We start from the raw sequence: 27,922 nt of genomic DNA, 5'->3' as shown, positions 1-27,922 counted from the left end.
CACCCCTTAACCTGCTCAGCTGAGCTCCTACACATCTTCTCCTAGGTACCCTTGCTCTGTTTGGAATTACCCACACCTGTCATACCTCATATACTTTTCATAATTGACACCCCTACCTGGTAACACCAGACCCCACTCAACAATCAGAAGAACCACTACCCACCAAGTCTCAGCTCAAGCAAACGGTTTCCCTAACAACTATGTAAAACTTTTGGTATTTTCTGAACACATTTTCCTATCACTTAGATCTTTGGGCATACCTATTTTATACTCTTTATGAAAATGTATTTTAATTGTTGGAGTGCATATCTGTCCCACCACTAAACTGGGCAATTTGAGAGCAATGTTGTGTTTTATTCATCTTGTCAGTACCTATCCCTAGCTAACTCAAAATCTTGGTCAAATCAACAAATGCACAAAACTGGTGATCATGTATAAACTCCACCTTGAAATTTAAAAATCTAGTATTTTTAATTCAAAATATATCTGTTGCTTGCTAGAATATGAAATCCTTCAGATACTTTTGCTCCCTCTTAGAGTCTATACATTCTTCATGTCTTGGCCAAGGGAACAGAAAGAACATTAGCTATAAGACAAAAGCCTGGTCTCCCAGCAGTCAGCTGTGTCACCCTGACTAAATCATTTAACTTCTCTGGGATCCTGTTCTTCATTTGTAAAATGCAAATCACGGAATCCCCTTTCACTGTGAGCCAAACACTATAACCAGGGGTTTACAATCTTCTCCAAGTGACACTTGTAGACCATTTTCCTATTTGAAAACTAAGGGGTAACAGGGGGAGTGATATTTAAGAAACTGAACACATCAATTTTCAACATTTATTTAATTATTCAAACAAATGTAAAATCAAGAGAGAACACCATGTCTCTCTTTAACAGATCTAAGAGGTAAATGTGAATTTTGTATGACAAAATGTTTCTTCCACTCTAACAACTTTCCAATAATTCTGATAATTATCTTTCAAAACCTTTCCCCAAAATTATAAGCAAAGTATGCAAATCGGAAGTTAACTCAAAACATGCATAACTATATTATTATCTAGTTTTGTACGCAGAAGAGACTGAAGAGTTTAGATTGCCTGCCCAGGTAGGTCAAATATGAAGACCTAGTGCCCAAAGGAGAATTACAAAGACAGTATATATGTTAAAATCATAACACATATTTGTGTGCATAAAATGCAGGTAACTATTAAAAATAAAAAAGCATAATTTGGAATTAGTCCAGTCCACATGAGGAATCTTCAAACCTGAAAAAAAAAAGCCTTGTTACCAAATACATTTATTTTAATTGGATTACAGATCACATCATCAAACTTTTCTAACTTCTGCTGCGTGGATCACCATTTGTAAAAGTAGTAGCTGCAGACAGTTTTCCAAACCCATTACAAAAAGCATACCCCATTAGTTTATCCCATTGGTTCTCTGTCAACCTTTGAGGGAAGAATGCAAGTATTAGAGTTCTGATCCTGGTTCTACCATTTATTAACTATGACTTGGGGCAGGTCACCCAACCTCCCTGATCTCTCTCAAATTCATCTCCCTGTCCTAGAATATAATAGAAGATTTCAATAGGTTTTTCAGTACAAAAGTATCCTGTAGAGTAGAATTTTATTGAACAGCTGGATTTTCTACCTCTAGACTCTAGCCAAAGATGAGAAGTCCAATTCCTCCCTCTTTCATGCGGCTAGAGCCCCTTGTAGATGCATTTATTACAGTATTTTTATATTGCATTTTAACAACCTCTTTCCATTTCTCTCTATTGGACTGGGAGCCTCTAGAAGGCAAACAGTGCCCCCACACAAAAGCTGAACAAGAGATTCAAGGAATGAGAAGTCTACAGAACCATGCTACTCCTCTCTTCTTCTGAGTAATAAAACAACTGCTATGCAAAGGAAGAGAATGGTTCATTTTTGAAGTTCCCAGGGATGCCCAATGTAGAAATAGCAGACGTATCAAACCCTTGCAGGGAGTGCAGGTAACCAGCAACCTCTGTCCTGTCACACCATGTTGGCAGCTCCTGACTCCTTCAGAGGGTCAGTGATGCTGGCAGAGACACACCTGGGGCCATGCCTATGCCTCATGCCACTCCTCAGGAGAAGGGAATGTTTGCCTGCTGAAATGCTACCCTGAGTAATGTCTTCCACATAACGAGGGTTATTGTCACAGAGTTGTCTGTAACTAGTGCCCGGAAGAGTGAAACAAAAAAGCATTTTCTTAAGGTTAGAAACTCACCTCCACTGCTAATTAGTTGTCTTGATCTATGAAAAGGAAAATAGGAATGAGAAAGAAAAACAGTAAGTTTTACTTTTAAAATACTATGTATTATGTGTTGTGTATTATGTATTTTTAAATACTATATATTAGCACATGTTTAAAACTGTTATACATAAGGCTGGCAGAATGCCCTGCTGTCCCAACTGTGAATACCTTGTTTAGAACTACCCAGTGACACCCAACCTTTCCTACCAGCCTCAGATCCCAACCCAGTCGAAGAGTACTAGAGGAGTCCAGGATGCTCGGATACAGCTGTCAGCAGCTAAGGAAAGAACTTGAAAACTTACCCCACTGAACTATCTTGGGTTCAGAGAGAGTACGGTGATTCACACGGCAGCTATACTTATCTCCTTCCTTGGGAGTAAATTCAGTGTGGACCAGAAGATAGAAGGACCAATCCTTGCTGAAAGACAAGTCTGAGCGTTCCACTTTCATTTCCTTCCCATTCTTCAACAAATCAATTTGAATTTCCGGTGGATGGAAGCCGGACACATAGCAGTTCAGGAAATTTGGCTTTCCATTCTCAGCTGGGTGCCGTGAGTAAACCTGAACTTTTGGAGCACCTGAGTAACACCAGGGAAAGATAAATGAAAATTGCAAGTGTTGAGGACCTGAATAGACATTTTGCCAAAGAGGACATGCAGATGGAAAACAGACACATGAAAAGATGCTCAGTATCACTAATTGTCAAGAAGATGCCAATCACAACCACAGTGAGGTATCACCTCACCCCAATCAGAACAGCTATCATCAAAAAGATAAGAAATAACAAGTGTTGGTGAGGACGTGGAGAAAAGGGAACCCTCATGCTCTGTTGGTGGGAATGTAAACTGATGCAGCCACTGTGAAAAACAGTATGGAGGTTTCTCAGAAAACTAAAAATAGAAATACCATATATCCAGTAATTCCACTTATGGTTATTCACCAGAAAAAAACAAAAACACTAATTTGAAAAGATATATGTACCACTATGTTCACTGCAGCATTATTTACAATAGCTAAGACACAGAAACAGCAATAAGTGTCCATCAAAAGATGAGTAAAGAAGATGTGGTACATATGAGAGTATTACTCAGCCATAAAAAAAACAAAATCTTGCCATTTGTTATGACATGGATGGACTTAAATGGTACTATGCTAAGTGAAATCAGTCAGTCAGAGAAAGACAAATACCACGTGATTTCACTTATAAGTGGAATCTAAAAAACAAATGAATAAACAACAACAAAAAAAACCAGAAACAGACTCATAAATACAGAGAACTGGTGGTTGCCAGAGAAGAGGGGATGGGGTTGGTGAAATAGGTGAGGGGGATTAACAGGTACAAAATTCCAGCTATAAAATAAATAAGTCATAGGGATAAAAAGTATAGCATAGGGAATGTAGTCAATCATATTGTTTTTTAAAAAAGAAAGTTGCAGGAGAGGGGCGGAAGATGGCGGCGTGAGTAGAGCAGCGGAAATCTCCTCCCAAAACAACATATATCTATGAAAATATAACAAAGACAACCCTTCCTAATATAAAGACCAGAGGACACAGGACAATATCCAGACCACATCCACACCTGAGAGAACCCAGCGCCTCGCGAAGGGGGTAAGATACAAGCCCCGGCCCCGCGGGAGCCGAGCGCCCCTCCCCCCAGCTCCCGGCGGGAGAAGAGCAGGCAGAGCGGGAGGGAGACGGAGCCCAGGGCTGCCCAACACCCAGCCACAGCCATCCGGGCCAGAGTGCAGGGCCCTCGATACTGGGAAAACAGGGCAGCAAGAACAGTGAGCAGGCACTGGAGGCTGGGCGACAGAGGACATAAGAAAAGCGCGCGACCATTTTTTTTTTTTTTTTTTTTTGCTTTTTTGCTGCTTTGTTTTGGCGAGCGCTTTTTGGAACTCTTAAAGGGACAGGGACCCCAATACTAGGGAAACAGGGCAGAAAGACCGGTGAGCAGAGGCCTGAGGCTGGCACCGGAGAATAAAGAAAAACGAACGACCACCTTTTTTTTTTAATTAAAAAAATTTTTTTTTCCTGTTTTTTTTTGTGGTCGTTGTTTTGTTTTGGCGGGTGCTTTTTGGAAGTCTTAAAGGGGCAGGGCGGGTCACTTAATCCAGAGGTAGGGAATCCGGGATCTCTGGGCACCCTAACCCCTGGGCTGCAGGGAGCAGGGAGGCCCCTTACGGAGATAAATAGCCTCCCAGCAGCTCCGGCTCCTACGCGACTCCACCATTTTGGAGTAGCTGCCCGAGCCAGGCCACGCCCACAGCAACAGCGGAGATTAACTCCATAGCAGCCGGGCAGGAAGCAGAAACCCTGTCTGCGCGCAGCTGCGCAGCACAAGCCACTAGAGGCCGCTGTTCTCCCAGGAGAGGAGGGCCACAAACCAACAAGAAAGGAAGTCCTTCCAGCCGTCACTCGTCCCAGTTCTGCAGACTATTCCTATCACCATGAAAAGGCAAAGCTACAGGCAGACAAAGATCACAGAGACAACACCAGAGAAGGAGGCAGACCTAACCAGTCTTCCTGAAAAAGAATTCAAAATAAGAATCATAAACATGCTGACAGAGATGCAGAGAAATACGCAAGAGAAATGGGATGAAGTCCGGAAGGAGATCACAGATGCCAGAAAGGAGATCGCAGAAATGAAACAAACTCTGGAAGGGTTTATAAGCAGAATGGATAGAATGCAAGAGGCCATTGATGGAATTGAAATCAGAGAACAGGAACGCATAGAAGCTGACATAGAGAGAGACAAAAGGATCTCCAGGAATGAAACAATATTAAGAGAACTGTGTGACCAATCTAAAAGGAGCAATATCCGTATTATAGGGGTCCCAGAAGAAGAAGAGAGAGGCAAAGAGATGGAAAGTATCTTAGAAGAAATAATTGCTGAAAACTTCCCCACACTGGGGGAGGAAGTAATCAAACAGACCACGGAAATACACAGAACCCCCAACAGAAAAGATCCAAGAAGGGCAACACCAAGACACATAATAATTAAAATGGCAAAGATCAAGGACAAGGAAAGAGTGTTAAAGGCAGCTAGAGAGAAAAAGGTCACCTATAAAGGGAAACCCATCAGGCTAACGTCAGATTTCTCAACAGAAACCCTACAGGCCAGAAGAGAATGGCATGATATATTTAATACAATGAAACAGAAGGGCCTTGAACCAAGGATACTGTATCCAGCACGACTATCATTCAAATATGATGGTGGGATTAAACAATTCCCAGACAAACAAAAGCTGAGGGAATTTGCTTTCCACAAACCACCTCTACAGAACATCTTACAGGGACTGCTCTAGATGGGAGCACTCCTTGAAAGAGCACAGCACAAAACACCCAACATATGAAGAATCGAGGAGGAGGAACAAGAAGGGAGAGAAGAAAAGAATCTCCAGACAGTGTATATAAAAGCTCAATAAGTGAGCTAAGTTAGGCAGTAAGATACTAAAGAGGCTAACCTTGAACCTTTGGTAACCACGAATTTAAAGCCTGCAATGGCAATAAGTACATATCTTTCAATAGTCACCCTAAATGTTAATGGGTTAAATGCACCAATCAAAAGACACAGAGTAACGGAATGGATAAAAAAGCAAGACCCATCTATATGCTGCTTACAAGAAACTCACCTCAAACCCAAAGACATGTACAGACTAAAAGTCAAGGGATGGAAAAACATATTTCAAGCAAACAACAGTGAGAAGAAAGCAGGGGTTGCAGTACTAATATCAGACAAAATAGACTTCAAAACAAAGAAGGTAACAAGAGATAAAGAAGGACACTACATAATGATAAAGGGCTCAGTCAAACAAGAGGATATAACCATTCTAAATATATATGCACCCAACACAGGAGCACCAGCATATGTGAAACAAATACTAACAGAACTAAAGGGGGATATAGACTGCAATGCATTCATTCTAGGAGACTTCAACACACCACTCACCCCAAAGGATAGATCCACTGGGCAGAAAATAAGTAAGGACACGGAAGCACTGAACAACACAGTAGAGCAGATGGACCTAATAGACATCTATAGAACTCTACATCCAAAAGCAGCGGGATATACATTCTTCTCAAGTGCACATGGAACATTCTCCAGAATAGACCACATACTAGGCCACAAAAAGAGCCTCAGAAAATTCCAAAAGATTGAAATCCTACCAACCAACTTTTCAGACCACAAAGGCATAAAACTAGAAATAAACTGTACAAAGAAAGCAAAGAGGCTCACGAACACATGGAGGCTTAACAACACGCTCCTAAATAATCAATGGATCAATGACCAAATCAAAATGGAGATCCAGCAATATATGGAAACAAATGACAACAACAACACTAAGCCCCAACTTCTGTGGGACACAGCAAAAGCAGTCTTAAGAGGAAAGTATATAGCAATCCAAGCATATTTAAAAAAGGAAGAGCAATCCCAAATGAATGGTCTAATGTCACAATTATCGAAATTGGAAAAAGAAGAACAGATGAGGCCTAAGGTCAGTAGAAGGAGGGACATAATAAAGATCAGAGAAGAAATAAATAAAATTGAGAAGAATAAAACAATAGCAAAAATCAATGAAACCAAGAGCTGGTTCTTCGAGAAAATAAACAAAATAGATAAGCCTCTAGCCAGACTTATTAAGAAGAAAAGAGAGTCAACACAAATCAACAGTATCAGAAACGAGAAAGGAAAAATCACGACGGACCCCACGGAAATGCAAAGAATTATTGGAGAATACTATGAAAACCTATATGCTAACAAGCTGGGAAACCTAGGAGAAATGGACAACTTCCTAGAAAAATACAACCTTCCAAGATTGACCCAGGAAGAAACAGAAAATCTAAACAGACCAATTACCAGCAACGAAATTGAAGAGGTAATCAAAAAACTACCAAAGAACAAAACCCCCGGGCCAGATGGATTTACCTCGGAATTTTATCAGACATACAGGGAAGACATAATACCCATTCTCCTTAAAGTTTTCCAAAAAATAGAGGAGGAGGGGATACTCCCAAACTCATTCTATGAAGCTAACATCACCCTAATACCAAAACCAGGCAAAGACCCCACCAAAAAAGAAAACTACAGACCAATATCCCTGATGAACGTAGATGCAAAAATACTCAACAAAATATTAGCAAACCGAATTCAAAAATACATCAAAAGGATCATACACCATGACCAAGTGGGATTCATTCCAGGGATGCAAGGATGGTACAACATTCGAAAGTCCATCAACATCATCCACCACATCAACAAAAAGAAAGACAAAAACCACATGATCATCTCCATAGATGCTGAAAAAGCATTTGACAAAGTTCAACATCCATTCATGTTAAAAACTCTCAGCAAAATGGGAATAGAGGGCAAGTACCTCAACATAATAAAGGCCATCTATGATAAACCCACAGCCAACATTATATTGAACAGCGAGAAGCTGAAAGCATTTCCTCTGAGATCGGGAACTAGACAGGGATGCCCACTCTCTCCACTGTTATTTAACATAGTACTGGAGGTCCTAGCCACGGCAATCGGACAAAATAAAGAAATACAAGGAATCCAGATTGGTAAAGAAGAAGTTAAACTGTCACTATTTGCAGATGACATGATACTGTACATAAAAAACCCTAAAGACTCCACCCCAAAACTACTAGAACTGATATCGGAATACAGCAAAGTTGCAGGATACAAAATCAGCACACAGAAATCTGTGGCTTTCCTATATACTAACAATGAACCAACAGAGAGAGAAATCAGGAAAACAACTCCATTCACAATTGCATCAAAAAAAATAAAATACCTAGGAATAAACCTAACCAAAGAAGTGAAAGACTTATACTCTGAAAACTACAAGTCACTCTTAAGAGAAATTAAAGGGGACACTAACAGATGGAAACTCATCCCATGCTCGTGGCTAGGAAGAATTAATATCGTTAAAATGGCCATCCTGCCCAAAGCAATATACAGATTTGATGCAATCCCTATGAAATTACCAGCAACATTCTTCAATGAACTGGAACAAATAATTCAAAAATTCATATGGAAACACCAAAGACCCCGAATAGCCAAAGCAATCCTGAGAAAGAAGAATAAAGTAGGGGGGATCTCACTCCCCAACTTCAAGCTCTACTATAAAGCCATAGTAATCAAGACAATTTGGTAGTGGCACAAGAGCAGAGCCACAGACCAATGGAACAGACTAGAGAATCCAGACATTAACCCAGACATATATGGTCAATTAATATTTGATAAAGGAGCCATGGACATACAATGGCGAAATGACAGTCTCTTCAACAGGTGGTGCTGGCAAAACTGGACAGCTACATGTAGGAGAATGAAACTGGACCATTGTCTAACCCCATATACAAAAGTAAACTCAAAATGGATCAAAGACCTGAATGTAAGCCATGAAACCATTAAACTCTTGGAAGAAAACATAGGCGAAAACCTCTTAGACATAAACATGAGTGACCTCTTCTTGAACATATCTCCCCGGGCAAGGAAAACAACAGCAAAAATGAACAAGTGGGACTATATTAAGCTGAAAAGCTTCTGTACAGCAAAAGACACCATCAATAGAACAAGAAGGATCCCTACAGTATGGGAGAATATATTTGAAAATGACACATCCGATAAAGGCTTGACGTCCAGAATATATAAGGAGCTCTCACGCCTCAACAAACAAAAAACAAATAACCCAATTAAAAAATGGGCAGAGGAACTGAACAGACAGTTCTCCAAAAAAGAAATACAGATGGCCAACAGACACATGAAAAGATGCTCCACATCGCTAATTATCAGAGAAATGCAAATTAAAACTACAATGAGGTATCACCTCACACCAGTAAGGATGGCTGCCATCCAAAAGACAAACAACAACAAATGTTGGCGAGGCTGTGGAGAAAGGGGAACCCTCCTACACTGCTGGTGGGAATGTAAGTTAGTTCAACCATTGTGGAAAGCAGTATGGAGGTACATCAAAATGCTCAAAACAGACTTACCATTTGACCCAGGAATTCCACTCCTAGGAATTTACCCTAAGAACGCAGCAATCAAGTTTGAGAAAGACAGATGCACCCCTATGTTTATTGCAGCACTATTTACAATAGCCAAGAATTGGAAGCAACCTAAATGTCCATCAATAGATGAATGGATAAAGAAGATGTGGTACATATACACAATGGAATACTACTCAGCTATAAGAAAAGGGCAAATCCAATCATTTGCAGCAACATGGATGGAGCTGGAGGGTATTATGCTCAGTGAAACAAGCCAAGCGGAGAAAGAGAAATACCAAATGATTTCACTTATCTGTGGAATATAAGAACAAAGGAAAAACTGAAGGAACAAAACAGCAGCAGAATCACAGAACTCAAGAATGGACTAACAGGTACCAAAGGGAAAGGGACTGGGGAGGATGGGTGGGTAGGGAGGGATAAGGGGGGGAGAAGTAGGGGGGTATTAAGATTAACATGCATGGGGGGGTAGGAGAAAAGGGAGGGCTGTACAACACAGAGAAGGCAAGTAGTGATTCTACAACATTTTGCTATGCTGATGGACAGTGACTGTAAAGGGGTTTATAGGGGAGACCTGGTATAGGGGAGAGCCTAGTAAACATAATATTCGTCATGTAAGTGTAGATTAGTGATAGCAAAAAAAAAAAAGGGCAGTTCCTGTGTGGTAACCTCCAACGAGTTCTACACAAGGGTATAAAGGGCATATAAAAGTGTAGGCAAAGGGTCTGTTTGTGTTTATACAGAGGATCAAAGCCTAATTGGGCTACCCCGAAAATGAACTAAGATACGATATGAAAAAGAACTTCCAACATCTGCACCCTCTGGAAGACTCATGCCAGAAGATGATCATCAAAAAACCCCAACAAAGATCCACGCACTGCTACAGCTGTAGATGCACTCATCCCACCAGTTCCTGGACCTGCCATGGGAATGAGGAAGGAGATATCTAAGCTGGCCTGTGCATACAGTAAAACAACAAAATTGGACTGGATCTATACTGTTGGAACTCAACTAAGAATTTGGAGAAGTGCAAATTGTAGCGCTCCAAAGTCTTACAACTACAAACTATTTATTGTTAAAAGAACATATGGCATGTGAACAGTCCCCAGGAATGGGTTGTTTTAATTTGTCTGATTTCTCTCAGACTGTTCAAGTTCATTTGGACAATATCCACCATATCATAGATAAGTTTTCACAAATGCCTAAGGTGCCTAACTGGTTTTCTTGGTTTCACTGCAGATGGCTGGTAATTACAGATATGCTTTGGTTATGTAACTATACTCCTATTATGTTAATGTGTGTGTGCAATTTAAGTAGTAGCTTAAAACCTATACATGCTGAAGTTACTCTACAAGAAGATATATCAAAGAAATAATCAATCTTCCCATGTTTTCTTCCGCCTGCTACTTCTATAGCTTTTCTTTTTCCTTCCTAATTACAACCCTTAAATAGAATTCGTGCCTCATATCAAATTTACCGAGTATCATAATTCTTCCAAGTGGTAAAGATACCTCAAGACAAATGCTGGGCATAGAAGCCACAGGGCATAAATATGCAAAGAAGTAAAAAGCTAACTTTTTCAAACAATAAGGCTTCTCTCTCACTTACCAACTTCACATTTCCCTGTATGGCCCCGGAAGATGACTGGTTAGCCAGAGACGGGTAAGATTCCTCAAGGGAGGAACAACCTAAGACAGGCACAGTCGCAGGGGGGCCATCAGGTGAGAAATTGGGGATCAACAGAGGTGAGGCTTAGAACCTCACCCCCCCGTTCTGAGAGAAATCTTCTGCATACGTGGATGTTTTATTGCCCTGGTCTAGCTTGGATTAACACATAGTCTACAGGCACACACCTGATCATCTACATTGGCTCTCTTACAACACTAAACTATGTTTTCTACCTTTATCTTGTATCTACCTACCACTTCAGCATTTTATTAAAAATAATAATAATGAGAGAAATGTGGTATCCACATATAAATCAAGTATAAAAACCAAATGAGTATTCATATTTGAACTGACTGTTTATAGTTCATAATGCATGAGCAAAACCGAAAGTTTCTGTGATGACTGCCCTTGTACTGTTCACTATGTAACTTATTCATTATGTAAGAATTTGTTCTACATGTAAAAACTTGTTTGTTATGCCTCAGAAGATTGGAGACTGACAAAAATTAGGCTTGGGGTGGAATAATGATTGTGCATTGAGCATTGACTCCCCTATACAGAATCTTATTGTCGTTAACAACCATTTGATCAATAAATATGAGAGATGCCCTCACAAAAAATAAAATAAATAAATAAATAAATAAATAAATAAATAAATAAATAAATAAATAAATAAATAAATAAATAAAAAGGACAGACTTCCAATGGTAAAATAAATTAGTAACCGGGATGTAAGGTATAGCATAAGGGATATAGTCAAGATATTGTAACAGCCTGGTAGGGTGATAGCTGGAACCTAGAATTATGTATATAAATGTTCTACCACTGTGTTGTACACTTGAAACTCATGTAATGTAATACTGTGTGTCAACTACCCTTCAATAAAAAATAATTATTAAAAAAAAAAAAAAAAAAAAAAGAAAGTTGCAGAGTATTTTACTTGGGGTACCTTGGTCTAAAGCTACATCAAGTGCCAAGTGTTTAAATTTGATCATCCATTTCCACTCTGGCCATATGAGCTTCCACTTTTTCAAAAGACTACCTCTACTTTGAGGGATAAGCCATGACTTAGTATCTTTCCAACATAATTTCCCTACACATGCCTTTTTGGCTTTTCACAGCAGATTTCTAGCAGTATCTTCTGTTACTGGAGTATACCAAGTCTTTAAGAATCTTTTTTTTTTTTTTTACTATTCACTTGAATTTTATTTTGTTTTATTTTTATTTTGGTATCATTAATATACAGTTACATGAGCAACATTGTGGTTACTAGATTCCCCCCATTATCAAGTCCCCACCACATACCCCATTACAGTCACTGTCACTATCCATCAGCATAGTAAGATGCCACTACTTGTCTTCTCTGTGTTGTACTGCCTTCCCTGTGCCCCCACACACACATTATGTGGGCTAATCATAATGCCCCTTTTTCCCCTTATCCCTCCCTTCCCACCCATCCTCCCCAGTCCCTTTCCCTTTGGTAACTGTTAGTCCATTCTTGGGTTCTGTGCTACTGCTCCTGTTTTGTTCCTTCAGTTTTTTTTTTTGTTCTTCTTATACTCCACATTTGCTACTTGTCTTTCTCCACCTGGCTTATTTCACTGAGCATAATACCCTCTAGCTCCATCCATGTTGTTGCAAATGGTAGGATTTGTTTTCTTCTTATGGCTAAATAATATTCCATTGTGTATATGTACATCTTCTTTATCCATTCATCTACTGATGGACACTTAGGTTGCTTCCATTTCTTGGCTATTGTAAATAGTGCTGCAATAAACACAGGGGTGCATCTGCCTTTTTCAAACTGGAGTGCTGCATTCTTAGGGTAAATTCCTAGGAGTGGAATTCCTGGGTCAAATGGTATTTCTATTTTTAGTTTTTTGAGGAACCTCCATATTGCTTTCCACAGTGGTTGAACTAACTTACATTCCCACCAGCAGTGTAGGAGGGTTCCCCTTTCTCCACATCCTTGCCAACATTTGTTGTTGTTTGTCTTTTGGATGTTGGCCATCCTAACTGGTGTGAGGTGATATCTCATTGTGGTTTTAATTTGCATTTCTCTGACGATTAGTGATGTGGAGCATCTTAAGAATCTTTCTGTGGAGCCTCTCAAGAACTTTTGATGGCTTCTCTGCACCCATTGTAATTCCTTATCACATCATTCAAGAGTCTACATGATTTGGCCCCAACCTACTTTTCACAGTTCATTTCTCACTTCATATCCCCTCCCTAGTAGCCACATTAAAAAACTCATGTTATTGTACTCATTTCAGCCCTATTAGTTTTTTTCTTATGTTTACTCCTTTCCTTTTTGGTTACTGCTCCTGCTGAGATCCACATGCATCTGACTTCTGAATATGTAGTAAGTGTCTGGTACAGTGCCTGGCACACTCCCTAAGTGACAGATATTATTACTGCCTTTCTCAGGTTCCTAAGAAACTCAACCCAAATTATGTTCCTACAAAGTACAGCCTCCTCATCTTGCCCAGAGTTTATATGCCATATCTCTATCTGATTTCATGAGCTAGAAAATGAAGAAAAACTTAAATGCCTACAGTTTATTTAAACTGGCAAATACCTTAAATGAGTGAGTTGAACTGGGTAAGAGGACTGGGAAGGGTGAGGACTGTGGCAAATGGGAGAGAACATACTATTATGACTAAGTGGAATGAATAGTGCATGTGAAAGTGGGATTTGCATTTTTAATCAGAACCCTTAACTCATTGCTATTACTAGCCAGGTTGGGAACACATTACATAATGCTACAGAACAGTGGTTTCCAAAATGAGATGCATAACTAGACCATCCCTGGGAATATGGAAAGAAAATATTATAAACTCTCCATATTTTTCATCCAAAATGAAGCATTACTGCTACTAAATATATAGACACTAACACATGTATATAACTCACTTTTAAATACACATACATTCCAGGTATGTGATTACTAAAGGGCAACTCCTCCTCCATGTCTAGGAGGTAGGTGGGGAGGAGGAGGAGAGACAGGCTACTCTGACCAGATATATCTGTCTAGAGATACCTTACCACCAAAGAAAAGTTCACCACCTACACCAAGAGCTGAACTGTGGATTCCAAAGAAGCCCTGATATTTTTATTCATAAAGTTAAAGGTGAAGATAAATCAGAAAGCTCTTTGCATTTGATCTTCTACTAATTAGAACATAAATGTCACAGGAGTCAGAACATAGGTTCATGTGGCCTGGAACTCTCTCTCTGACAGAATTAGATGGGGCTTTGGAAGATCACAATAATCTCTTCTAAGAGGAAGACAAGCATCAGAGAAAACTGGGTTTGAATCTGGGCTTAGCCACTTACTAGCTTTATAACTTTGAGAGAGTTATTTGAGCTTCTGAGACTTAAATGAAAAATTAACTTATGCCCACAATGAAACAAACAAAACCCACACTAAAGATAGAGCAGAAAAAATAGACAATCTTCCTAACCCCCAGGTAATCAAGATTACCCTTTTCTTGTGTATGTTCCAGAAGTGGTCTATGCATGGCATGTGTTACTTTGGAAATTTTCAAATTAAAATTTTCTAATGTCAACTTGTTATTTTTAAAAAGACTTCCATAGTCATCAGCAAATATCAATAATAGTGAAGATACAGACATTATGCTTTATTTTGTAAGTAAATTATAAACTAAATACCTTTTTCTCATGATCAAAAAACCCAACTTCACAGAGACTTTTGTGAGGGGAAAAAAATGAAACGGTCTGATATATTGAAGGGTATTTAGAACATGCCCAAGATCTAAGGTGTCCTGGACAGCCTGGATAACCATGTTGATCATCCTTATCACTGATCTTAACAACCTCCCTAACTGGTAAACCTTTGCTTTTTCAAAACTGAAAGTTAGAAGCTCAGTTCATCTTGGAAAGAACCCGGCAAAAAGCCAAAAAGGAATCCCTCTGTGAAGAGAAGGCAACAAGGGGCCCATGGCCGTCCAACTGCCTGGCAATAATCTCACACCAGAACGTGACAAGGCGGTTCTGAAAAACGCACGGATTCAGCCCAAAGGCGCGCACTCCTGCAAAAATGTTCTGGTCGGGCCCGACTGTCTGCCACTTGTCCCCATTGTGATTTAGTTTCTTAAACTCTTGGTGTTTCAGTTTTCTCAACTGTGAGATACTGACGATAACCGTAGTATTTACATCACAGGCGCGCTTCAAATCGACAGGAAGCACACAACGTCCTCGGCAGTGAGCTACCAATAACAGGTAGATCTTAGGATTTTTAAATGTGACATGTAATGGGAACAAGTCGATAGATGATGTGAAAGCGCTTTGTAACATCTCGAAGCCTTCTACCAAAATCGCGTGCTGATTCCTCGCCATGATTTGGTCCCATATTAGTGGAGAAATGGGGAGGACAGGCGTCCGGGCGAAGCCCGAAGCCCTGCGGATCCGAGCCGCGCAGAGTTGCAGCGGATAGATTTACCCTGGCGGTGCCTCCCGCAAAGCGCAGATGTCTGTCTCCACCCATTCACAGACCCCAACTCCGTGCCTTTGGGCCGCCTACCCGCCCTTCCCCAGCAGCGCCGCCCGGGGAGCTAGAGGTCCCGGGGAACAGCAGAAGAGAAACCCTTCCCTACCCGTCGCTCTGAAACTTACCAACACCCCAAAACCTGGTGCCGACCAACCCGGCCCGGGCTTGCCAGAGGGCTCCCCTGTTCCCCGCTCCCGGAGAAGGAAAAAAGAGGCTTTCGTCCTGGGCTCGCACCCCTTCCTTACTCCGCAGCCACCCCACTGCTTCCCCTCCCCGAGACCTAGACCGGGCTGGGAAGGAGAACCTGGGGAGCGGACGCTGGTTTCCAGAGGTTGTGCCCAGAGTGACCAAAGGAGTAGGGGTTGGGAGAGGGAGGACAAGTGGAGGAGGCGACACTCACGCTCTATGGCTTCCAGGCAGGACAGAGAGAGCAGCCCGAGCAGGACCAAGGCCGCGAAGCGAGCCATCGCCTCCACAGCAGCGCCGGACCCTGGAATGGGCACCGCGCCCTGAGCCTCCTCTTATAGTCCATGCGCGCACAGCCAATCAGAATCCCGCGCTCAGGAGCCGTCACCCGTCTCCTAGAGCGTGATGCCCCACCAGGTTAGAAAGGACTTCACCATTTTCAGTTTCATTTTCCTATGGAGTCTCGTGATGCTTAGGAAGACAAGGGGTGGACCGGGTGGTTTAGCTGTCTGTAAATCGGCGCCCTCCGACCTGGGATGCGCGCCGAAGCTTGGGGGACTCCCATCCTCAAACTTCAGGCTGGCTGCACGTTGGTCCAGCGCCCTTGCTTTGCGAACCAACCAGCCCCAGAGTTACTCGCTTACCATGCCCCAGCCAGTTAGAAGCCTAGAACCTATGGTTTTCATTCGAGAAAACTGAAGCCCGGAAAGATTAAAAGTGTGGACAGTGGGTGAACGGTATCAGCAGAATAAGAACTTCAATTAATAATTACAGCCCAAGAAATACACTGTAGCGTTTCCAGATTATTAGGGCCAGAAAATACCTCAGGAACCTCGAGGTCTCCAGAGGACGGCTCAGAAAACCGTACTAAGTAAACTAGGACCTTCTTGCTTGCTGAATCCCTTAAGGATAAAACTTTTTGTAAAACCCTGTGCCAAGAAATCCTTCCTTGTACCATCTTCCTGCTGTTATTTAGGTAATTTTCTTTGTTTTGTTAATCTGTGGGGAAAACGACTACTGAAAGTAAAAGCTGTAACTGTTTGCCTAGAGCTTTATAATTTACATAGCCCTTTAGGCACATCGTTTGCTGTGAGTTATCACACTAGAATGGTACTTGGCACATAGTAGGTATTTAGTAAACTGGATGGATGGATGGATGAATAGATGCATGGATGGATGGATGAATGAACAAACGACCCAGCTGGTAGGAATTATCCCATTAAATTTTAAGTTTAAGGGAAAACAAAGGCTGACACTAGGATTCAAACTCTGGCCTGATTCCACTGGCATTCATGCTTTAGACATAGAGGATAAAGGTCTCAGCAATTTTAGTGAGACTTTGTATCACATCTGACCAACCAAAGACATTAAACCTACTCCTCTAAGAGTGTGCCAGCGTTGGCCTCACTAAGAAAACCTACGCTCCAGAGATACCATAAAAAATTGATTCTGCCATCACATGGTGGCTGAGCCTAGCGGTTTTCTCTGCGTGGAACAGTGAGGAGAGGAAGTGAACCATGCAGGCCTAGAGGGCCAGAAATTTGGAAATTACCGTGGTTTCCAGTTGGGTTGTGCTTCCCCAAGGAGCACAACAGATATCCTTTAAGATTTCTTTTATGTATTTCAGAACTTTTAATAATTTCTATTGTGGAAACCATGTCTAAACTAGAGAAAGCAGAATACTCTCCACAGATTTAATGAAAGGAGATAATGCACAGAGAGTGCCTTCCCATTTCCTAGCACATAGTGAATGTTCTGGGTTTAACAAATGTACTGTAATTATTGACGTCATTTACTTAGTTTTTCTACCAGATCAATCTGTAACTCTCTTGAAATATAAGAACAATTGTTATGTATAAAATTATACGTTGACACTCCTGTCCCTCCGTTTGTTTCTTAACTGATTTCAGGCTCTTAATGCCTGAAACGTTAGTGTTGAATTGTTTTCTAATGCCCTGAGAATATAGGAAGAAGTGGGGCTATTTTTTATCTCTAAATTCCTTGTTTACTACATGACAGCAAAATGCTATACATAAAATTCATTAATGACAGATTATGACATGTTCATTTAGAAAACCAATTGAGGAGTAATTTTAAAATACAGTGAAGACAAATAAAAGTGTTTTCCAGTTTTCTGTTTGGGGGGAGCCCCTGTATTTTTCTTGAATTTTTTATGACATGTTTTGAATAGTGAGGGTGAAAATGAGATATAAAACTTTTTTAAAAGATGAGAACACTGTCTAGTAGGGCAAACTTCTAGAACTCCACAAATACCGCAATTTAATAGTGTTATCTCCCAGTAGTAGGATTTACAGATGGATTTTATTATCTTTTTTGCCTATGTCACCCTCCTAAAATTTTTTACAATGAATGTTTATTGAAAATGGTAAATATTTTCAAGAATGTGGAAGAACTGAAACTCTCATACTCTCCTGGTGGGAATGTAAAATGGTACAATTACTTTGGAAAATAGTTTAAACTTTTTAAACATACACTGGCCATATGACCCAGCCACTCCATTACTAGGTATTTATCCAAGAGAAAATGAAAGCATATATCTCTATACAAGACTTGCACAGAAATGGTCATAGCAGCTTTATTCATAAGAGCCAAAAATGGAAATAATACAAACATCTATCAACAGGTGAATAGATAAACAAATTGTGGTATATATCCATATAATTAAATACTATCAATAATAAGCAAGGAATGAACTATTAAGATACAAAACAATAACACTAAGAAATAATTAAGCTGAGTGAAAGAGGCCAGACTAAAAAAAAAAATAGTGGATATACTGTATGATTCTGCTGGAATAAAATTCTAGAAAAAGCAAACTATAATCTATGTAACAGAACGTCAGTGAGTGGTTTCCAGGGAGTTTATGCATCAGGAGCATAAGGAAACTTTGGGGGCAGTGGATATGTTCATTATCTTGAGTTTGATGATGATTCCATAGGTGTGCACATATATTAGAACTTACTAAATTGTACACTTAAAGTATAATTTATTGTATGTCAATTATACCTCAATTGCCCTAAAAAACACAGATACCTGTATTTTTGTTAGGCAAAAGAAGAATGAAGTGTTTGAACAGAAAGAAAAAGAAGGATATTGAAATGGGGGTGGGGGGAGTAATAGGTTAAAGCTCAAATGAGGTGGGTTGCTCCTGAGTGGATCTCAGCAGTTAATTCTGAGATGGGCTCATCCAAACAACCAGAAAAGCCAGGCCCACTTGAGAGTAAGCATAGGTAGGTCACTTGTGCCAGGGCTCTTTCAAGTGTTATGTCATTAATCTCTTATAATTCAAAGTGTGGTCCACACATCAGTGTCAGCAACATCTAGGAGCTTTCAGAAATGAAGGCTTTTGGGACCATTCTAGGCCTACTAAAACAGAGTTAGCATTTTAACAACATCCCAGGTGATTCATATACACAAAGTTTCTGAAGCTGCTGAGCAGAACTGAACAACAGTCTAGAAGGTAGGTGTTACTTTCATTTACCAATAGAGACAGACTCAGAGAAGTAAAATGCCCACATTTGCGCTGGTCCATCTGATTCCAAAGGCCTCATCATTTCTGCTACAAAATCACTTTCTAAGGAGGACTTCATGGGAAGGGGTTCATTGGATTAGGGCAAGGATTAAAAAGGAGAAAACGAGGGAAAGTAAATATGTAGGAACTAGCACCAGTGTAATTTTTTTTAATTGACATTTTTTCTACTTTTCTATAAAAGTAATATATGCATATGATAGAAAATCAGAACATACTAAAAACTATAAAGAAAATAAAATCACCAGTAATCCTACAGCCCAGATAACCACTGTTAAATGGTTTGATTTAAGGAAATTGAAGACTAAGACTGTTGTCTGCTCAAAACTACATCCTGTTTAGGACTGTTTTGCAGCTGGAAATCCCTGGTCTTACATGTTAACTTCCATTAAATTCAAGAAATGTCTGTTGAGTGCATGCTTTGTGGCAAAGGTAAGTACTGTAATAATAGAATGGAAGAAGACAACAGACTCTGCCAACCAGGAGATTCCAACCTAGAGTTCAGATCAGTACAGTAATTAATTTATTAGCACCCACCTAGGGTGTTCATGCTGACGAGCTTCTAAGATTTGAGAGCTGTTTTATAATGGGCCCAAAGGAAATGGAACACAAAGTAGCCGGTTTTTTTAAATTGGTAGTTACTAAGTCAGACACCTAACATAGAAGGAAAAAAAAAAACCTCACAAGATCCATATAAGGTAAGCATTACTATTGTTATATGGGGGAGAGTACATGGGAAGACTAAAGCTGAGAGAGTTATTTAGTTGGTGGGGAATCTCTGGCTTAGAGGCATATGTGTAACCACCATGCTCTATCAATTTCCAATTTGTTTTTTAGGTAGGAAATCATACAAACTTGGTATAAACAACATCAGGCAATACAGAACTATAAACCCTAATTTCTCTCAAATCATCTTCCCAATAATAATCAGCATTTAAAGGAGGGCTTCATGGGAAGGGGTTCATTTTTTATTTGTAATTGCAAACCCAATACTTGAATGCATGCCCTTTGGAAAAAATCCCAACAATTCAAGGTCTACTAGTAAAAGTTAAAGTTCGCCTCAGGTGTCTCCTCCCCTCAGAAACCATTGTTAAGGTTTGGTGCCTATCCTTCCATGGATATATATTGTATGTAGTTTGCAAGGTGAAGGATTTTTTAATTATAACTATAAAGACTATTATTATAGTGTGTTTAGAACACAGCACCTACTAATAGCATAAGAGAATCAGAGGTATCATCAGTCATCAGCTTGAATGGAGAGTGCATTTAGGTAAATGCTGATGCCAAAACCCCCTAACAATGTGGGGACAGCAGGGCAATGCCAGGAGCCAAAGACTGGGCATTGTGCCTGGAGAATACTACACCCAGTGACTGAGTTCCTGGCACAGCCTCCTTTCATGGTTGTTTCCCCCTCATAGGTCCAGAGCATGCATCTCAATTCCTAGTTAAAACTGCAGAATTCTAATTTGGATTTTCTATCCTGTCTTTGATCCTATGCAGCACTATTAATAATCAAGACTCTCCCTCAAGTGCCCCTTTTCCATTTTGGCAAATTCCTCTAAGCCCCAGCTTTCTCCTTTCTGGCTTCCTTAGCTTGTACTCACCTCTGGCCAGTTAGTGTGTGTGGGACTTTCTGTCTGCCCCCTGCCACGCTGGAACTGACTTAGATACTATGCTCTCTACTCTCTGATGTCTTAGACCTTTTTGAACTGTTCTCCTGAAAGAGGAATGTGAAGAAACCTGGAAGAATTGCTTAGTAAAGAATCAGAAATTTAAAACAAAAATGTGAGAGATGTATATACACAAGAGCTGCAATACACACAGTAGGAGCAATCAAGGACAAAGGAGGCGGCCAAAAAATAGAAGGTTGGTGAGTCTCATCATTTTTCTTTATTTCATTATTTATTATCACTGTTGTCTCTATTGTTGTTTTACCTGTAGATCAACTTGCCTAAAATGAGTTTGCTAAAGGACAATTTATCACTTGTCAAATTAGCCAAAAATCTATTGATCTATTGACTGATTACAGCAAAATCTGATGCCCACCCCCATGCCTGACCAATGCCCTGAGGGTGTGAGTGGGTGAGGTGGTTGTGACAGGTGGGAAATGGCTTAGTGAGCATACTCAGAGTGTAGTGAGGGGAAGGGAGGTTTCACCAGACAAGTGATTGTGTAGATATTTTTGCTTATTTTCATTTACTAACATAGATATTTTCCATGCCCTTATATACAGACTGGCTTCTTATTAACAATTTCAGACTTTCCTCCATATCATACCTGTGGTATGCAGAATAATGCCTCAAGTCCCTAAAGATGTTCACATCCAAATCCCTGAAACCTGTGAATAGGTTACCTTACATGGCACAAGGGACCTTGCAGGTGTCATTAAGATTAAGGACCTTGAGATGGGGAGATTATCAGGGATTATTTGGGTTAGCCCAATGTAATCACATGGATCCTTAAAAGCAGAGTCCTTCCACTGACTGTGGCAGGAGGGAGATGTGCCTACAGAAGAATGATCAGAGATGCAACATGCTGGCTTTGAAGATGGAAGAAGGGGCTGTAAGCCAAGGAATATGCAATCAATATGACCTCTTAAAGCTGGAAAAGGAAGGACACAGATTCTCTGATAGAGCCTCCAGAAAGGAAAGCAGCCCTGCCTTAATTTTAACCCCATGAGACTTGTGTTGGACTTCTGACCAACAGAACTGTAAGATGATAAATTGTGTTGTTTTAATCCACCAAGTTTGTGGTAATTTATTACAACAGCAAGAAAAAAACAATTCATGCTCCTTTTCCAGAATCATGCACATTTGGGCCTTGGTTGCCAAGAGCCTAGTTTTTCTAAATATTTGCCTTTTCAAAGTCAAGTTCACCTGTTAATTAACCAGATTCTGGACACAGAGCATTTTGGGTACACTCATGTTTGAGGGTGGGCTATCATCAGTTTATCAGCTTAGCAGGTAATTTTGCTGAAACCTGGCTTGGTCAGGGACTTTGGTCCCCCTCCTCCTATCACTGTCCCCACTGAGCTGGGTCAGCTCCCCTGGCATTGCTATTTCTGGACTATTTCACAGATACTACTCACCAAATGTGCCAACCACTCCTGCTGTACCTGCTATAGCTAGTGTTAAATGGAATGAGAGTAACAAGAGGGGCCTTCTGGTCCCTAAGACAAAGATACCCCAAAGCTTTGGCTTCTTTCTTCTCAGCCTGGCTCCAGCATATCCATCAGGTCTCAGTGCTCATCACAATTCAGCAAACCTCTACCAAACACCTTGCTAGGTACTGGGCACTAGGCTGGCACTGGGGAAAATTCTTTCCTCAAGCTCACAGACTCTTGTTTTTTAGGCCTCTGAATAGATTATGATACCAGGAGAGCAACTAACTCCACCTAGAGAAGTTAATTGACTGCAGAGGAGGATGTTGGTACCAGGGAAAAGAACATGGACTTTGTCCTTTGGACCATGATGCAGGGGCCAACAGAGCTGAAGGTTTTTTCTTTGCTGTTTGTCTTTTGGGAATTTTTTGTTTGATATATTAAAAAGCTTTTCTACATAGCTTAATTTTTTTAATGATAAAATTCATATCCATTACGAAAAGTTCAGACAATTCAGCTAAGAATAAAGATAAAAATTTAAGTAGCCTGTAATCCTACTATTCAGTTATAACCACTGCTAATAAACTGATGTTTGTCCCCAGACTTTATCTATTCATACACTGGTATAAATAAGGATATGTATATTTACAAAGATGTAACTGTTATATATATATATTTCTTTGAAAATAGCTTTTATTTAACTACATATCATGGACAATATATCAATTTCTATGTAGTTTTTCATGCTTTCACTGTATTTTATTATATGAGTATGCCATACTCTTTTACTCAATCTTGTATTGGGGACATTTCTAGGTTTTCCCTATTATAATCCATCCTACCCATTGTGAAATTTTCCTCCAGAGATTGTATGAGTATACACTCGACTGAACAGTTTTTCACATAGTTACTTGTCATTTGTGTTTCTTGTTCTATGAGTTTCCTATTCATGGTCTTGTTAGCTAAAGTCCTTAGTCACTGGAAACAGACACTACCTGATGTAGCAGTTTATTTAAAGAATATTTGTAAGGCAAAATGTTACCAATTGCTAGGTGAAAGATACACAAAGGTTAATTTTATCATTCAACATTTTTTTTGTAGGATTGAAACTTTTCAAAAGAAAGTGTTCAGAGGAAGAGCGTCCTAAAGGGGCAGAGGCCAAAGAGGATTCAGACAGTTGACTGCAGCCCATCCTAGATGTGTTTCTTTCTCAGACTATGCTTCCAACTTAAGACAATTGCTGCTGCCACCTGGAGATTCTCAGCCAACTTGGGTGAGTCCACCTTTTCCAGCTTGACAAGTTAGATTGGGTGACAAAAGCCATCCAGCTCCTGGGCCATTCTCAGGTCTCCTGCACAATGACTTCCACCAGGCCATATCCCTGATGGCCTCTCTGGACACGGACTACCAAGTTTCAGATAATGCAGGATAGGATATTGATTTTCATCTTGCCTCTCCAGGAAGTAAAACCCCAGTTTTGAAACAAAGAGAATCTGCTGTATTACACATGGTGGAAACTGAAGTTGGTGACTGTATATTCTGCACCATTTCTGAAAGGTGACTGTCTTTGAATTAATCCTGGGTAATATGGAGGAATGGGAGCAAGAATAAGAGGGAATAAATTACAGGCACAGATGTGTTGGATATGTGTAATTCTGCTTAGATAATTTGAAGCTCATGATCAAAATATGTAAGGAAGCAACTTTGATAGAGTTGATTTCTGGCAGACAAACAATTTAGTGGTCATGGTGGTGGTGTCAGCTATTCAAGTTTTATGCTAAACCATCTATCTGAAGATAAGGAGAAAAAGAGAACTTAAAACTCCAAACTTTTTAACATTAAAAAAAAGAGGCTGGAAAATGCAACAAATTGTCATAGTCAAGATCATTAATAGTCTCTTCCAACTGTAAAACAAATATAATTTAAATGTGAAAGAAAAGTCTTACTTTTGTCTAAGTAATATCATTTATTCGATTATGTTTCAGTGTGTAATGGCAATATTTTGCAGAGTTTTGTTATAATTCAATGAAGCCCTATTAAAAATTGCATTTTCCTAAGTTTGAAAAAATTTTCCCAATGTCATAGGTGATTTAAATAAATGGACACTGAGCCTAAATGCAACACCAAACAATTTGTTTAAAAAAGTTTCTCTTCCCTTAAATAGAATTCGGGCCTCATATCAAATTTACCGAGTATCATAATTCTTCCAAGTGGTAAAGATACCTCAAGACAAATGCTGGGCATAGAAGCTACAGGGCATAAATATGCAAAGAAATAAAAAGCTAACCATTTCAAACAATAAGGCTTCTCTCTCACCAACTTTACATTTCCCTGTATGGCCCTGGAAGATGACTGGTTAGCCAGAGACGGGTAAGATTCCTCAAGGGAGGAACAACCTAAGACAGGCACAGTCACAGGGGGGCCATCAAGTGAGAAATTGGGGATCAACAGAAGTGAGGCTTAGAACCTCACCCCCCCTGTTCTGAGAGAAATCTTCTGCATACGTGGATGTTTTATTGCCCTTGTCTAGCTTGGATTAACACATAGTCTACAGGCACACACCTGATCATCTACATTTGCTCTCTTACAACACTAAACTATGTTTTCTACCTTTATCTTGTATCTACCTACCACTTCAGCATTTTATTAAAAATAATAATAATAAAGAGAGAAATGTGGTATCCACATATAAATCAAGTATAAAAACCAAATGAGTATTCATATTTGAACTGTTTATAGTTCATAATGATGAGCAAAACCGAAAGTTTCTGTGATGACTGCCCTTGTACTGTTCACTATGTAACTTATTCATTATGTAAGAATTTGTTCTACATGTAAAAATTTGTTGGTTATGCCTCAGAAGATTGGAGACTGACAAAAATTAGGCTTGGGGTGGAATAATGATTGTGCATTGAGCATTGACTCCCCTATACAGAATTTTATTGTTGTTAACAACCATTTGATCAATAAATATGAGAGATGCTCTCACAAAAAAAAAAAAAAAAAAAAAAGGACAGACTTGCAATGGTAAAATAAATAAGTAACCAGGATGTAATGTATAGCATAAGGAATATAGTCAAGATATTGTAACAGCTTGGTAGGGTGATAGCTGGAACCTAGAATTATGTATATAAATGTTTTATCACTGTGTTGTACACTTGAAACTAATGTAATGTAATACTGTGCGTCAACTACCCTTCAATAAAAAATAATTATCTAAAAAAAAAAAAAAAAAAACTTTAACAGGAAAAAAAAAAAAGTTTCTCTTAACCAGGAGTTTCTTTGTAAGTGTGGCAATTACAGATTAATTGCAGAAATTTGAATTACCTGTGGATTGAATATAGCTATGGAAGACAAAGCCTCAACTTTTCTCTATCTACATATGCATCTTACCTATAACATAAATAGAAGCACAGTTTTGAGAAACAATACATTTTTTTGAGATTTTTACAACCAAGTATATTTCAATATTAACATCAATTTAAAAAATAGTTCTTTTATATACTTAGTCTGTATTCCCCAAAGGTCACAGCTCTAGACTGAATATTTGTGCAACCACCCCACCAGCCCCTGCAAATTCATGTTGAGATCCTATCCTTCAAGGTGATACTGTTAGGAGGAGGGGCCTTTGACAGGTGATTAGGTCATGAAGGTGGAGCCCCTCTGATAGAATTAGTGCCCCTATCAAAGAAACCCCAGAGACCTCCCTCACTGCCCCCAGCCTTCTATCATGTGAGGACACAGTGAGAAGGCAACAACTATGAACCAGAAAGTGGGCTCACACCAGACATTGAATCTGCCAGCACCCTGATCTTGGCTTCAAGCCTCTAGAACTGTGAGAAGTAAATTTCTGTTATTCATAAAATTCAGATTTTAGAGGGCCTTGTGTCTTACGTAAAGGACAGGAGATAAAAACCACCGACGTGCTTTCAGTTAGAAAATGTCAGATCTGACAAAAGGACTGGGAAATCATCAGTGTGTCATGGGTAGGAAAACATGAGTGGATGAGATTGGCCAGGGATACTCAGTTGCAGAGAACATTTAACATTTTGGGGGATTCTTGCAAGCTTTCATTGTGATTAAAGCTCTGGACTGTCTCTCCAGAAAAATGCACACAGTAAAAATCACACAGACATATACACAATTTCAGGGGACCTCAGATTAAGAAAGAATACTTGATGTAGAGGGGAAGAGATGAGGCAGGAAGAAGAGGATATTTGAAGGATGGGGAGAGGAAGAGGAGAGCAGGAAAGGGGCCAAAAATAGACCCAAGATGTACAAGAGGGATGAGGAGAATTGTTAGGAAGCTGTGGGGAAGAGATATATAAGGAAGGCATAATCAACAGTGTAAAATGCTGTAGAGAGTTCAACTAAGATAAGGACTATGACATGTCTATTGCACTTACAGTTAAGAAATCACTGGTAATTGTGAATAGTTTTTAAGGAGTGATGGATAATGGTAGTTCCTGAATTTTTTTTTAATCCAGGAAGTGTTCAGGGGTGGCATCTGAGTAGAAGTGAGGGTAGGGGACTTGTCTTAAGGAATGTTTGCAGAGTACTAACGTACAGTTGGAAAGTTGTCAATTGTTGATAGAAAGGGTTGAGAGGCTTCTAGGACTATATCCATCTGTGCCCTCATGCTCCCTTTATGATGGAGTCAAAAGCCAGAAAGCAGTGGTTGAAGTAACAGCATGAGCTAAGGAAGTGGAGGTTTGGTTTGTTTCAGAAATAAAACCGTGATTTGGTTTCTAAGAATGCTATTTCTATGCAATGCTGTAAGAAGAAGAAGGAAAAATAGAGAGGCTGAAGACACAGAGGAGAGAAGCATAAATGAAATGACTGGAGGGCATGGGATCCAGGAAGAGAAGCTAGACTTAGAAAAGGGGCACCCCTCACCCAGACGAATGAGGTGAGGAGGTGCCTGCGCAAAAGTATAAATATACATAGATCAGCCCAAATGGCCTCTTATCTTCTCAACCACATTAAGAGGGGAGGATGACTGCTGAGAACACAGAGATTGGAGCTGTGTAGCAGACTGAGGACAATGGTTATGTTTTACAATTGCTGATCTTTCAGGGCTGGGAGAAGCAGCTGAGCAAGTACAAAGAAGAGAATGGCTCAGCAGGCCAGGTATGGAGATGGCGTCAGGGTCCCAAAAGGAAACAAATCACACATGCAAGCAGAATAAGTGAGGAGAGTTTTGTGAAGGGCACGTTTCCCCAGGTGTGAGCAGACTTAAGGGAAATTCATAAGGGATAGGGAAGTGCCCTGGGGGTAGCAAGAGTGAGAAGTCTTTACATCTAGGCCTCAAGAGGGAAGAGGAGAGTGTATATATACATACATACATATATATATATCTACACACACACATATATATATATACATACATACATATATATATATATATATAATTGAGTAAAACAGCCTCAAGAAGAAATTAAAAACCAGACTAGATCTACAGCTTTTCAACTGAAACAATGGATTAAAAATCTCACCATCAAAGTGTAACAGTCCTTGGGTGTTTTATTCAGTAAATGTAAACATTTATAATATATCTTTTATCAGATCCAACAATCCTGTTAACTTGTCTGTACTTCTTATTGTCTGTACTT

The 27,922-nt window shown here is 39.8% G+C and overlaps 2 protein-coding genes and 1 pseudogene across 2 annotated transcripts in view; 2 read left to right on the top strand and 1 right to left on the bottom strand.

The window, feature by feature from the left end:
• Nucleotides 1-823: 823 nt before the first annotated feature.
• B2M (beta-2-microglobulin) lies at nucleotides 824-16,023 on the bottom strand. The gene is made up of 4 exons (XM_036905389.2): nucleotides 15,875-16,023; nucleotides 2,580-2,855; nucleotides 2,251-2,276; nucleotides 824-1,265 (listed from the first exon to the last, which is right to left on the bottom strand). The coding sequence occupies exons 1-3, from the start codon at nucleotides 15,939-15,941 to the stop codon at nucleotides 2,263-2,265; spliced, it is 357 nt and encodes a 118-aa protein (XP_036761284.1). The 5' UTR covers nucleotides 15,942-16,023; the 3' UTR covers nucleotides 824-1,265; nucleotides 2,251-2,262.
• LOC118922504 (transmembrane emp24 domain-containing protein 5-like) lies at nucleotides 16,005-24,457 on the top strand (annotated as a pseudogene).
• Nucleotides 16,145-27,922, top strand: part of PATL2 (PAT1 homolog 2) — a 23,053-nt gene continuing 11,275 nt past the window's right edge. Inside the window, exons 1-4 of the mRNA XM_057488772.1 lie at nucleotides 16,145-16,253; nucleotides 19,514-21,920; nucleotides 23,412-23,583; nucleotides 27,037-27,219. The gene's annotated coding sequence lies outside the window, so the exon portion shown is untranslated. The remainder of the gene's footprint in view (nucleotides 16,254-19,513; nucleotides 21,921-23,411; nucleotides 23,584-27,036; nucleotides 27,220-27,922) is intronic.

This window comes from Manis pentadactyla, chromosome 11, assembly GCF_030020395.1.
Source record: "Manis pentadactyla isolate mManPen7 chromosome 11, mManPen7.hap1, whole genome shotgun sequence".
Lineage (NCBI taxonomy): Eukaryota > Metazoa > Chordata > Mammalia > Pholidota > Manidae > Manis > Manis pentadactyla.
Note: the sequence above shows the minus strand (reverse complement) of the source record. Positions and strands in the feature narration are given on the sequence as shown.

Excerpts from the sequence above, each read along its gene's own strand:
- B2M (XM_036905389.2), bottom strand. The coding sequence starts at position 15,941 with ATGGCTCGCTTCGCGGCCTTGGTCCTGCTCGGGCTGCTCTCTCTGTCC. Across the intron at positions 2,856-15,874 it reads CTGCCTGGAAGCCATAGAGC|GTGCTCCAAAAGTTCAGGTT; the intron begins GTGAGTGTCGCC and ends GGTGTTACTCAG.